Source organism: Cnephaeus nilssonii (assembly GCF_951640355.1).
Source record: "Cnephaeus nilssonii genome assembly, chromosome: 9".
In the NCBI taxonomy this organism is placed as follows: domain Eukaryota; kingdom Metazoa; phylum Chordata; class Mammalia; order Chiroptera; family Vespertilionidae; genus Cnephaeus; species Cnephaeus nilssonii.
Genome location: NC_137080.1, coordinates 61,505,478 through 61,518,506, shown reverse-complemented (window position 1 = coordinate 61,518,506; position 13,029 = coordinate 61,505,478). Strand labels below are relative to the sequence as shown.

General features: G+C 40.3%; 1 protein-coding gene across 1 annotated transcript in view; it reads right to left on the bottom strand.

Moving 5' to 3' along the window:
* Positions 1 to 13,029, bottom strand: part of IMPG1 (interphotoreceptor matrix proteoglycan 1) — a gene marked incomplete at both ends in the record, with an annotated part of 113,594 nt that overhangs the window by 59,852 nt on the left and 40,713 nt on the right. The window contains 4 exons of the mRNA XM_079781617.1: positions 219 to 466; positions 1,574 to 1,594; positions 6,731 to 6,789; positions 12,833 to 12,985. Of these exons, the coding sequence (XP_079637743.1) occupies positions 219 to 466; positions 1,574 to 1,594; positions 6,731 to 6,789; positions 12,833 to 12,985 (481 nt within the window). The remainder of the gene's footprint in view (positions 1 to 218; positions 467 to 1,573; positions 1,595 to 6,730; positions 6,790 to 12,832; positions 12,986 to 13,029) is intronic.

Here is a 13,029-nt window from a genome sequence, read left to right as displayed (position 1 = left end):
AGCTATTCTTGGTGTGAAGTGGTCACCAAAGGCTCATCAAATGAGACACACGTTGGAGTGAGGAAAGACAGAAATGACACCATACATGATGTGCCTGTCACAGAAATGATAGATTCTACAAGGCCCAATAAAAATGACAGTGACCATGAGACATTCACAACTCCTAGTCTCTCCGTCAGAATGAGGATAAACCCAGAACTATGAAATTGCCAACTGACCGTCAGTGAACTGAATTGTCCCCACGTGCAAGGATTTGTCTTCCTGTAGCGCTCTGCTGATCAGCTTTTTGAGGTCTAATGCTGTGAGATAGGTTTCTGGTTGCTTGTCCTCCTCTGTCATTCCATAAAGGACTCCTTTGCTTTCAATTTTGTTGGAATCAAAAGACAGCAGGTCATTTGCAGGACTTTTTGCTTCTGCACTGTCTCTCTTAAAGACGGCCATAAGTCGCACCTCTATGGAGCTTGAACTGTAGAAGCAGAGGAGTCATCACACCCAAGGCCATTGTTCTATGCCTTGGTAAGATGGTTACTATGTTGCTACGAAGCTTCAGGACAGCTTCAACCTCTTGAATATCCCACTTCAAAAGTAATTTCATTGTTTATAACAAATTTGAAATGTGGAAAAAATTGACATGTATTTTAGTTCTAAATTAAAATGTCAGGATGAGTGTTAAGTCCACATTAAAGAGGACTGAATCAAGAAGATATTTCTCTTCTACTTTTTTCCCAAGAAGTATTTATAAGTTAAAAAATAAAATCCTAAATTAAACATAATCTTTCCCCCAAGGTTCTTTAAAAATAACATCTCAGAAAGAAGGTGTGAGAAAGGAGAAAGGGAAGTAGCATATAATTAACTATATTTATTATAATATTTATTGACTCAATGCCTTTTTGCATGTAAAAATAAAATCAAATTCTCTGTAACTATGTCCTCTAAGATCAGGTTTTACCTTCTCGTTTAAATCCACTCAGAGGGATGCAAAGTGTTTTAAAGGCCACAGGAACTGATAATGTGTATCCTTGGCAGTTCTTTGGGCCATACAGTCAGTCTGTAGTTCATTATTTCACTAGTCAGTTATAGGAGCGAAAGCTGGGTTCTTATTACTGAACTTGCTTAGATCTAGTGGGCCCTTTCCCAGGTCAAACTGACCTTGAAATCAAGGAGCAAATTTATCGGCTTTAATCCAGACAGGTTGGTTTCATGTAAAAGCATGCATTCAGGCAGACAACTTCCTATCATAAATGGCATTTTTTTTTGTGAAACATCCTTGCATCACCCTTATATGCCTTTATGTTTATCTAATTAGATTTTGAGTTTTATCTCATGGAATGATTTTGACTTGAGAGTTACCCCCCCCCCCCCCCCACTGAATAATGGGTCAGTTACTCCCATTTAAATAAGAAACCATTAAAAAGTCATTGAGGTATCCTAAACTTTATATGTAAACATTATTTGTAAAAGATCAGCATATACATTTATGGGGAAAATGTACTATATTTCAAAACATTAAAAGAAAAGTCCATAATACTTTAAACAATAAAGAATTTAAATTAACAAAAAAAGTCCAAATTACCCATCTCTTTCTTTCTTTGGTCTTCATTTCATCATGCACAATGGTAACATGCAAGGAAGTAAAAATTTTTATGAAATTTATGGAGACATTCAATGTATCATTTCATATACAAAAAATTCTTTCCATATTTGCCCAAAGCTTTGAAGGAAATGTATAAATTCTTATCAGAATTTGGATGGAAACTTTGAGAACTATATACATCTCAGAAAGTAAACATCATTATCTGATGTTTCAGATTAGGATTTGAGCTTTAGTTCAAAGATTATATGTACTTTTGGTCTTTTTTTTTTAAATTTCTTTATTGATTAAGGTGTCACATATTTGTCCCCATCCCCCATTCCCATTCCACACCCCTCCCCACGGATGCCCCCACCCCCCTATTGTCCTTAACCATTGGTTAGGCTCGTATGCATGCACACAAGTCCTTTGGTTGATCTCTCCCCCCTACCCCTACCCCCACCCTCCCCTCCCCTTCCTCTGAGGCCCGACAGTCCGATCAATGCCTCCTTGTTTCTGGGTCTGTTCTTGTTCCTCAGTCTATGTTGTTCATCATTTCCCCTAGATGAGTGAGATCATGTGTTACTAGAAATATACTTATAAGAACCGAATGTGAGACAAGCAATAATAGTTATGCTGACAGACAAATGAATCAGTCTGTAGTGAGTTTCTTTCTGGACCAACAGTTCTTTTGAGACCCAATTTCAATGTCCACCAGTTCCTTATGTGTACATGTCAGCACTGACTTTTCAGTTTTGGATGGTGAACAAATGGTGGTAATGCAGGTCTGACTCCCTCTGGTTTGGTCTTGCCCGGACCCAGGGGCGCGGCCTCACCCGGATCCAGGGGCTCTTTTGGTCTTCTTAAACTCTTTGAGTTGCTCATATTCCTCCTAAAGAGATTGCAAATATATCTCCTATACATCTTTACATTTTTGGATAGTGCTGGTGCCAGGAAGTTTTTAAAATGTATTTTATAAATTAATTTCTAGACCCTGTAAATAGCATTAAATGATTAGTTTAATTCTGAAGGTAATTTATCTAAGGCTGGACTCTGGAGCTGTTGTTTTGTTGACTGATTGTTTTTTGAATTGCTGTAATCAGTAAACCTTGAGGGAATGGTACAATTCACATGGACCTGGTTGCAAAAACAAACAAACAGCTGTTGACTGAGTGGGTGGTCTGCATCAAGCAGTTCACTTGCATCCTCTTTTAATCTCTTCAACAGCACAATCAATCCCATTGCACAGAAAACAGGTAGGGAGGGAACTTGTCAGTGGAAAGAGGCAGAGCCAGGATTCAAACCCTGGCCTGCCTGACCTCAAGCCTGGGCTCATTTTGCCACACCACCACCCACTCATGCCTGCAAAAAGGTCATTTAGTCACCAAACTGACAACTACATTTTGGACTCCTCCAAAATAAATATATGAATTTAATGTAGAAGCTATACTCATTTTTTTTTTTTCATTGCAAATGAGAGTTGCCAACAAAGGCACTCTACTCGTGGGATGGGGTTTCATGTTGCTTTCATCCCTGGATGTAACAGGACTGAATGGACTCTGCTTTCCTTCTGGGAACACAAGAGAGAACCTATGACTATCTCACTGGGATGCTCTGAGGGGAGGGGATTCTTCCCGTACTAACTTGACATTCATCCGGAGCGGGCCTCCTGCTTACTTTCAGTAATACTAGTAGTTGTAATCCATGAGAGAGAGGCCCAGGCTTTCTGGGCTAAGACCCCAGTCCTGCTCATTTTTAAAGGTTGTCATGAAACAAACTTCACATGTGAAAGGTATACAATTTAATAAGATTGACACTCCTGTACACCAGCGAATCAATTATGGCAATCAAGATAGTGAGCACATTTCATCACAGGGGCTTGCTGGTACCCCTGTGTAATCCTTCCCTCCATTCCTTCCCTGACTCACCCTCCCCAAGCAACTGCTGATCTGTTTTCTGTCACTATAGATTAGTTTGCATTTTTTTGGAGTTAAATGTAAGTGGAATCATAATGTACTCCATTTTGTCTGGCATCGTTCACTTAATTATTTTGAGGCAAATTCATGTTGTGTATTCCAATAGTTGCTTTGCTAAGTAGTAGTCTATGGTAAGAATATGCCACAATTCGTTTATTAATGCTCTGTGTTTTTGTCTTTTTTTTAGATTTTATTGTTTTTTTTACAAAGAGGAAGGGAGAGGGAGAGAGAGTTAGAAACATCAATGGGAGAGAAACATTGATCAGCTGCCTCTTGCACACCTCCTACTGGGGATGTGCCCGAAACCAAGGTACATGCCCTTGACCGGAATCGAACCTGGGACCCTTCAGTCCGCAGGCTGATGCTCTATCCACTGAGCCAAACCGGTCAGGACTATTAATGCTCTGTTGATGGACATTTGGGTTATTTCCAGTTCTTGGCTATTACAAATAATGCTGCTATGGACATTGATGTGCAAGTCTTTGAAGGAGTATACCCTCCAACTAGATTGAATGATTGTTAATAACTTCCCATATATGCTTCAAGAGATAAGGCAATATATAAAGTGAATCTTTCACTGTTCATCCCTTTAATGGTGTTAATAATAGATGTCCTAACTAGTTCCCAGTTGTGTTGAGAGGATTGAATGAGGTTACTGATATAAAAGCACTTATTAAATTGTAGATCAGGTTTTATACGAATGAGTGGCTGTGAGACAGTACTAGGAGACATAGGGTGTTAGGTCTTCTGTAGGGATCTGGCTCCATGAGAAAGCAATTTCCTTCATAATGATTTTACTCTACAATATGCTAAGCATCCTTATTAATGATTAAAAGTTTGTGGTACTCATAGCATAGCATTTATTGTATTTGGGCCAAATGTTTTTTTCTTCTTGGAGACTAAATAGAAATCACATAATAGAAATCATTGGGAGCACATCTTTGGAAGAAATAAGAATAAATTCTTGCAGAGATAAACACATGGAAAGATGCAGCTTCAAGGGATATATCTTTAAACCTTTTACCTTGAAAAGTTAATCAGCCTAACATTTTTATTTTGTTCTGAAATATATTTATTATTATTATTAGTTTTACATTTATTTGAAAGGAGGAAATAATGAGCACTTGAACATTCACAAAAAAAAAGTCCCAAAAGCGTTCCTATCATTTTCTCAGCTTTAAGTTAAAAATTTGTTCTTTTGTGAGAAGAACACATTTTTAACTTAAAGCTGAGAAAATGATAGGAACACTTTTGGGACTTTTTTTGTTGAAATTGGGACTCAAAAGAATTGTTGGCCCAGAAAGAAACTCACTACAGACTGATTCATTTGCCTCTCAGCATAACCATTATTGCTTGTCTCATTTTCGGTTCTTATAAGTGTATTTCTAGTATCACATGATCTCACTCATCTAGGGGAAATAATGAACAACATAAACTGATGAAGAAAAACAGACCCGGAGACAGGGAAGCATCTATCAGACTGTCAAACCTCAGAGGGAAGGTAGGGGAGGGTGGGGGTAAGGGGGAGAGATCAACCAAAGGACTAGTGTGCATGCATATAAGCCTAACCAGTGGTCACGGACAACAGGGGAGTGGGGGCATGCATGGGGAGGGGTTTGAGATGGGAATTGGGGGATGAGGACAAATATGTGTACCTTAATCAATAAAGAAATTAAAAATAAATAAATAAAAGTAAAGAAAAAAAATTTGTTCTTTAACTGCAGTGGTTTATCCAGAAGACCTTGCCATCTATGCAGAATATCCTCCCATCACCATTTTTTTTTTTTTAAAATCCATCTGATTTCACATGGAATACTGTGGGGCGGCATGTTGAAATAAAGAAAATTGAGTCTGCTTTGGCAAATAGGAAGGGTTTCACCTTTTATAACTTTCACTTTTCAATGTTTCCTTCCTCTGGAATTGTGCAGATCAGGGGGCCCGATAACTTCAAAAGCAATAAACTGGTGGAGCTCCCCCAGAAGTACGCTTTGTGAGTGTGTGGAGCCCTGGCTCTGGGCACCTTTTTGCTTTAAGACGATAGACGGTAAGGGAGCCGGGGAGGACTTTACAAATCCCCTCCGGCATGGAATCACACTCTGTCATACCAGGGCTGATGTTTACCCTGTGGAGCATTAAGAAAAAAAGTAAAACATATGTGGCCCCACTTGTAGATGTTTTGAATAATGAGAACTTAAGAAAAAGATGCAAAAATCTTGCCAAAAATGATGAACCCACGTTAGAATGTTGTGATGCTGATGGATGTAGACCTGCCAAGGGAATATGATCAGACCCTGTTGCAGTGTGGTGCTATTTGATTATTTCATTTCTTTTATTGAAAATTTTCACTTAACAATTTTTTTATAATTATTATAATACTTTTTCACTTAATAGTTTTTGCCTGGTACTGTATTACTATGGTTCAGACGTTGAAATAACATAAAATATTTTGGGAAGTCCTGCTTCCACCCCGTCTCTGTCCACTCCATTCCTCCAACCCCACTCCCCTGTAGGCTCCACTGTTACTAGCTCTCTTGGTTCAGCTTGATTTGTTTATTTTATTTATTTATTGTTTCAAATTTTAAAATTAATTACTTGTTTATTTTTTTAAATTAAATTGATTGGGGTGACATTGGTCAACATGATCATACAGGTTTCAGGTGTGGCTTTCTATGTTACAAGATCTGTATATTGCACCATGTGCCCACTACCCAGAGTCAAATCTTCTCCTGTCACCATACATTAGGACCCCCACTTTCCCCCACCCCCTTCCCTCTGGCAACCACCACACTTGATTGGTTTAGACAATGATGATATTTAGCATCGATAGGCAGCCAGGCAATCAGACACCAATTGCTACTTTTTTTGACTTGTCTGTACTGAGGAATTTTCCTAAGAGGTTTGTTAATAACATTGCCAAGGACAGCAGGTGAGCTCTCTGAGAGAGCCATGTGTCTGACTCCAGCGGGAGAAAGGAATGCAGCTCCTGCGTGACCCCTGAAAACATCACCTCGGGTCATGTTCTAATTAGATAATTCCTTTATCTGAAATGTATTCAGTGTTTGGGATTGGGCAGAGCTAAACAATCGGGGGAAAGGAGACTTTATAATCCTCATGATGTCACTTTTAAAAGAGGCTAGGAAGAAAGTAACTTAAAAATTGATTAGAGTCCTGCTCTCTTACTTACCTAAATCCTAACACATGAATTTCTTTGAATCCTGGAAGTTTCTTAAATACCTTTTGCATCTGTAGAGAGAAAAAAAATTATGAAATACTCCTTGGTTCTACTGGGTAAGGTCTTAACTATCGGAAAGAGAATAAATACTTTTGATGAGTTAGGGGAAAAAATAAAAATGGAGAATTGATATAATGATCGAGGCCAGATTTATTCTTGGTTATTTCTGAAACCTGGAGGAATGTGTTTTTGCTATTTATTTTACAGCTGGAAAGCTGTAATTGGATAGTTCTGACTTGCTTTAGTGGTTACTTTACATAAAACATGTAATAACTTTAAGTTGGTATTCGGAAGAAAATTTTTTGGCCACAGTATTTTTATTTATACACACAGAGTAGCTATAATATTTTCTGAATTGAGCTATATGATTTGGAAATATCTATAGTGGTAAAGGAATTATTAAAGTCAAATTACCTAAATAAAATGTTAGTAGCAGATTCTAATGCAATACATTACATTGGCTCTTAGATGTATGTGAAATCACAATACATTTTCTCATTTAATTTGACCTTGCTAATGAGGCATATTATCAGAATATTTCTCAATTGTTATACTCAATTACTTCCCAACCTACGACAGTCTTGCTTCTGCCCTTCGATCCCCAGGAGGGAAGGTTCTCTCTAGGCCATTGTCTCTCCTCTCTCCAAATCCCAAGACATTTTTTTTTCTTTCTGCATGGTTTCCCTGCCTTTTTTCTGGTTCTTCTCCCATCTCTCTGACAACTCTGTACATCTTTATCCTATTCCTGTCTCCGCTCTGCATTAAAGCTATAAGGATTCTGCAAGTTTGTGCAGTCAACCTCTTCATCTCACTCACGCTCCCATTTATTCAGTAAGCTCGACTATAGACTCTGTGCTAGGCTCTCCGGACATTGTCACCTAAATGAACAGGCACTACCCATCCTACTTACTTGTATGAAGCCTGGGAGGCAAGCAAAACCAAGAGGAAGACACGGCAGTCTAGCAGTGAAGCGTGGGAGGGAGAGCAGGGTGACAGTGAGGGAGGCTAAAGAGGTGAATAGGGCCTCGGCCCTGTCCTCCCTTCCCTGTGCCCACTTCCATCTGCCTCTCCTTGGGGATCCCATTTTCTCCCATGGCTTCAATGGCCACCTGACATACAACTTTGAGTTCTCCACATGAATATCCCAACATTTGTCACTAATTACATATGCGCAAACCAGGGTAATTCTCTTCCTCCAAGTCTGTCTTTCCTCCTGGGTGCTCTATCTCAGTCAGGATTATGAACACTCTTCACCTTCCATGCAAGAGAGCCCAGCATCCCCAGATACCTCTCCTCTGTGCCCCTCACATCCAGTCACCTTGCCTGTTTGTTTGAATCCTACATGCCTTTTATTTCCATCATATTCGTCTTATTCCCATGCCCAGCATGTCCCTACCTAACGCCCTTCCTGTATTACCGAAATCATTTTCTGGGTGTGTGTGTGGGAGGAAGAGAAATGTTCTTCTTCTTTTTTTTTTTAATGAGTTGGGGTGGGGGAAAATTGGGAGATGTCTTTTTAATCACAATATTTTTCCAAGTTGATCATTCTATATCTGTCGCTCTTCACTAAAAATCTCTTGATGGGCTGCACTGCCCATTGACTAAGATCTACTAGTACTACTTTAGAATGGCATTTAAGACCCTCCACAGTTTACCCTCTCTCCCCAAGTACCTTACCATTTGCACTTCCTGCCATTTACCCCCGTGGACAATATTGTCTCCTCTAGTCACATTAAACTCACCACTGTCTCTCCCCAAATACAATACGTACTTCTTCCAGACATCTATCCATTTTTTTCTTTTCAGTCCAAGGTGCATCTTCTACCTTCTGTTCATTGACCATCCCCCTCCCCCGACCCATCTTTCAAAGCCAGCTCAAATATCTTTTCTATTGAAAGGTATTTGTAGGGCCCTAAAGTCAGGTTCAATTATTTCTTCTCCCTACCACTCTAGAACATATTATTGTATGTTCCATTAAACTGTCTGGGAGGTGCATGTTGTGTCTCTTACAGAAATTATGCTCCTTGGGCTCAGGGATCATGGCTTACTTATTCATCTTTATCTCTCTCCTTCCCAGTGCCTATCAGATTGTCATCCACATAGTAGGGACTCAGCACATTTTGTTTAATCAAGTTGAGTGCATATTTTCTTCTCTAAACTCACCAGCATGCCACTGCATTGTCACTGTATCTAAAATTACTGCCAAATCCACATTATCTATGCCAAGGACTAGAGCGGTGATGCACAGATAATCCCCAAATCACTTACATTGGGCTTTGGAATGTATCATGGTTTTTTTTTTTCTCTCAGCAGACTGATTTATCTTCTTAGTCACATTTTCTTGCACCAATTTTAAAATACTCTGTGTGTAGCAACTACAGTGATGAAGATAAATGTATAAGCTTGAGTGATGAGGAGATAAATGTATAAGCTTGAGTTCAGATATTGGTTCTCAACTTTCTAGTTGTATGACCTTGAGTTTATTACTTAATTCCTTGAATCTTGGTTTCCTTAACCAAAATGAGGTAATAGCACCTATATCATAAGGCTGCTGTAAGGAATAACTAATACGTACCTGACACACAGTGGGGAGAGAGGCAGCGATATTTTGTCTATTTACTAGTCTCCTACTGGATTACTAGCTCCTTGATTGCCCCATTATCTTTTACTTCCTCAAGGGCCACACAGCCTGGAGCCTGGCAGGGGCAGAGTAAGCCTTCAGTAGTTGTTTTAGAAAGACTCAACGTGGGGAGGGACAGGAAGAGGGTCCCCATCGTGGTCAGCGGCAGGGGGCCTGGAATAAGTTTCTGTGGTGTCACTCGTACTCCACCATGAGCTAGCTAGGAGATTGGGTTCTGCAGAGCTGGTCTATGATGGGGCAGGTGGGAGAGAGCTGTGTCCATGCTTCGGGTCTGCTCTGGTCTCCTGTGACAAATAGTTTTGAGCCACAAAGTTTGTCATGCCATCCCAGTTACAGCACCTAGGACTGAATGTTGAAGAATGAGCTATAGTTTCTGGAGCAGAAGATTCAGACCCCAACTCATCTCTCTTTCTCGTCCAGGATTCCAGAGATGCTGTGATGCATGTGAATACAATCAATCAAGTACAGAACTGCTCCCATGGAATCCCACAACTATTAGTGTAGGCCCGTGGTCGGCAAACTGAGGCTCACGAGCCACATGCGGCTCTTTGGCCCCTTGTGTGTGGTCCTTCCACAAAAGACCACGGCCTGGGCGAGTCTATTTTGAAGAAGTAGCGTTAGAAGAAGTTTAAGTTGAAAAAATTTGGCTCTCAAAAGAAATTTCAGTCGTTGTACTGTTGATATTTGGCTCTGTTGACTAATGAGTTTGCCGACCACTGGTGTAGGCAGTGGGGTGCACGGCCCGGAGAGCTGTCCGCCCCTCCTGGGTGCTCACGGCAGCGGCTCCAGTGGAGCGGGTTTATTGCCTGTGCCTATGTCCTCTTTGTGAACCTGCCTCTGATGGATTAAGAAGCAGCTTTGCTTAGGAGGGCGCAGGAGGCGTCTAGGGAGGAGATGACAAAGGTCTTCAGTTAATTCTGCTAAATAATCTTCTGGGAACCTTCCAATCATGGAGCACTAACCACTAAATTACTAATTAAGTGTCCAGTTAACCTTATTAATAACACTAAATGCACAGGGGCCTCCCTGATTCTGCCAGAACGTACGTTAACGGGGCTATAAAAAGGCAGCTGTGTTGAGTTCTCCTGAATGTTTGCACAGGAGAAAGCATTCAGACAACAACTATGCATTCCTTTTGACATCTGTATTAAATTGCTCATTAAGTTTATTGTGGAAATTAAATTACTGCAAAGCACTGCCCATTAATTCCCGATTAGGTCCAAATGACTGTGCTAATGCAAGTGTTGGGCTGTGGTGAGGCTGGTTGGTTATGTGATGGCTGGCTTTGAGGTATTCAGACTACCCAGGGGCCTGGGAGGGGAACAGATGCTCGAAGCAGAGGGGGGTCCATCTGAGAGAAGCCAGAGACCCGTGCAATGGAACCAGCAGGTCTCTGCAACAAGACCAAGTAAGATACACTCTTCTTTGACTAATGAATATTTCAGAGGCTAGAAGGGGCATGTTTATTTGATAATGATACAAAATCTTTTCCCCGTAAGTATGTGTATTTGGGAAAAATAGAAACTAGAGATTTGTAGCTAAGAGCAGGGGTTCTCTGGTGCCAGGCTGCCTGAGTTTGAATCTTGGCTCTGCCAGTTATTGTATGACATTGTTGAGCATTTAGCTAATTTCATCTTGCCTCAGTATCCTGACTTGTAAAAAATATAGAAATAATATTACTTAACTTGTAGATTTATGTGAAAATAAAATGAGTTAATACGTATAGAACATGAAGACTTGTACAGTGGTATTATTTCTCTATGTAGAAATAGATTTGGAAAGGGACTTGGAGGTCATTTTTAATTTCTAAATGAGGAATCTAAGGTCAGGGAAGTGATCCCCAAATTTTAATGGCTAGTGCTTGGCAGAAACAAGACTACAACTAAGATTTAAAAAAAATTATAATTTAATTGTATTACTCTACATCAGGTAGTTTTAGGTGCTTAGAAAATTCACAGGTGAGTGAAGACAGTCTATGGCCAATTATCCAATTCTGACATTACTCTGACTAGGCTAAGGATTTGCTGAAGAGAATATTTCAAAGAACAAATAGAAAAGATAACAGACTATTTTAAAAATGCATTCTATCTAATAGTCCATGTCTAAGTGCTTTTCTGGTTTGTAAATACCCCATGCTGATGCTTTCTCTTTGAAGTTTGTAGAAATGAAGGTCTACATTTTATTGACTATGCTGATGCAGGGAGAGGTTGGGGGTTAAGAATGTTTTTCTTTTAGCTCTTCTCCAGTTGAGAGGGGGTAAGCACTGGAGTATGAGAAGTAGGGGCCTGTTTGTCCCCTGGCCTTGCTCAATAAGATGCTTGGGCCATCCATAAACATAGTTCACAGTTATGTAATCCCATGGATGCTTCTATTTTCCATTGAATTTCTACAAACAAGTACTGAGTAGTTGCTGCATCCCAAGCTCTGTATTAGGAGGTAAGGCTACAGAGATGAAAGCAACAGTTTCTGCCTTTATAAGGGGAAGCTCATAGCCTGGTGTTAGTGAGGGTGGTGAAGGGCAAGGAGGGAGGAATGGAGACAACAGAGGTCATAGACATATAAACAAACAATCTCAAGACAGAGTAATAGTGTTATGACAACAGTGGGCCCCAGGCATTAGCCCAGAGGGTAGAGAGAATTTTTCATGATGTTTGCAAAATGAATCTCAGGGAAGGGCATTCCGGATGGAGGAGGCATTACTTATAAAGACTAACCGTGAGAAAGTAGAGTGCAAAGGAGGGGGATGGTAAAAAACTGGTGTTAAGATGAGGCTGGAAAGAAAGGCAGTGTCTTATCATGATATTTAGCTGCCACGTTCAGCATAGTAATTTGGATTCTCCTGCAGGGAATGAAGAGCCTTTTAATTTGATCAGGGATAGGCAGATAGGATGATGGTCAGAGATGGAAGAGACATCTTGGGACAAGTCCTTAGTTTAGTGCTGGATGTCATGGATAACCTAACTGCCTTCTGCCTGTCACCCATGAAAAATGCCATGGCTTTAAGCTGCATCAGTCTGCAAAAGTGGAAATATTATGGAAGACAAGGTAGTATGGGTTCAAAATTCATATTTCACCCTAGCATGTTCCCTAGCTGGTGTCCACACGGACATTTTAGACATACAGAATATCTGCTCCGTGGCTTTCAGCTAAATGTGATTTAAAACCTATTACTATATGAAGAAAATCTAAATGTACATGACTTGTAAGGTGGAAAAGCTGGAATGGAAAACTTTCCTGGAGAGCCACTTTTTCCTAACATTTTGAGACCCATTGCAGCTTTTGATGTATTTACTTATTTTGTAATGGTTAAAAATGAATGCCTGATCACAAGAAGTTGGAATTATTAACCAAAAAGGTTTGTTTCCCGTTGGCTCCCAGATTCTGAGTCTAGGCTTGTGCTGTGGTTCACTCACCTGGAGCTGAGACTTTGCTGCTAGCTCCTGGCAATACGGGGAGTGGGCATCAGCGAGCTCTGCCTGGAACCTCTGGTTTGCCAGGGAGATGCTCAGCCCCACCTCCTGCTCCGGCGGGCCCTCGGATACCTCAGAGGATTCTATTTCTCTTTCCTAAGTTAAAAAGGGCTTCTATTAATACAAACCACAAGCAAATG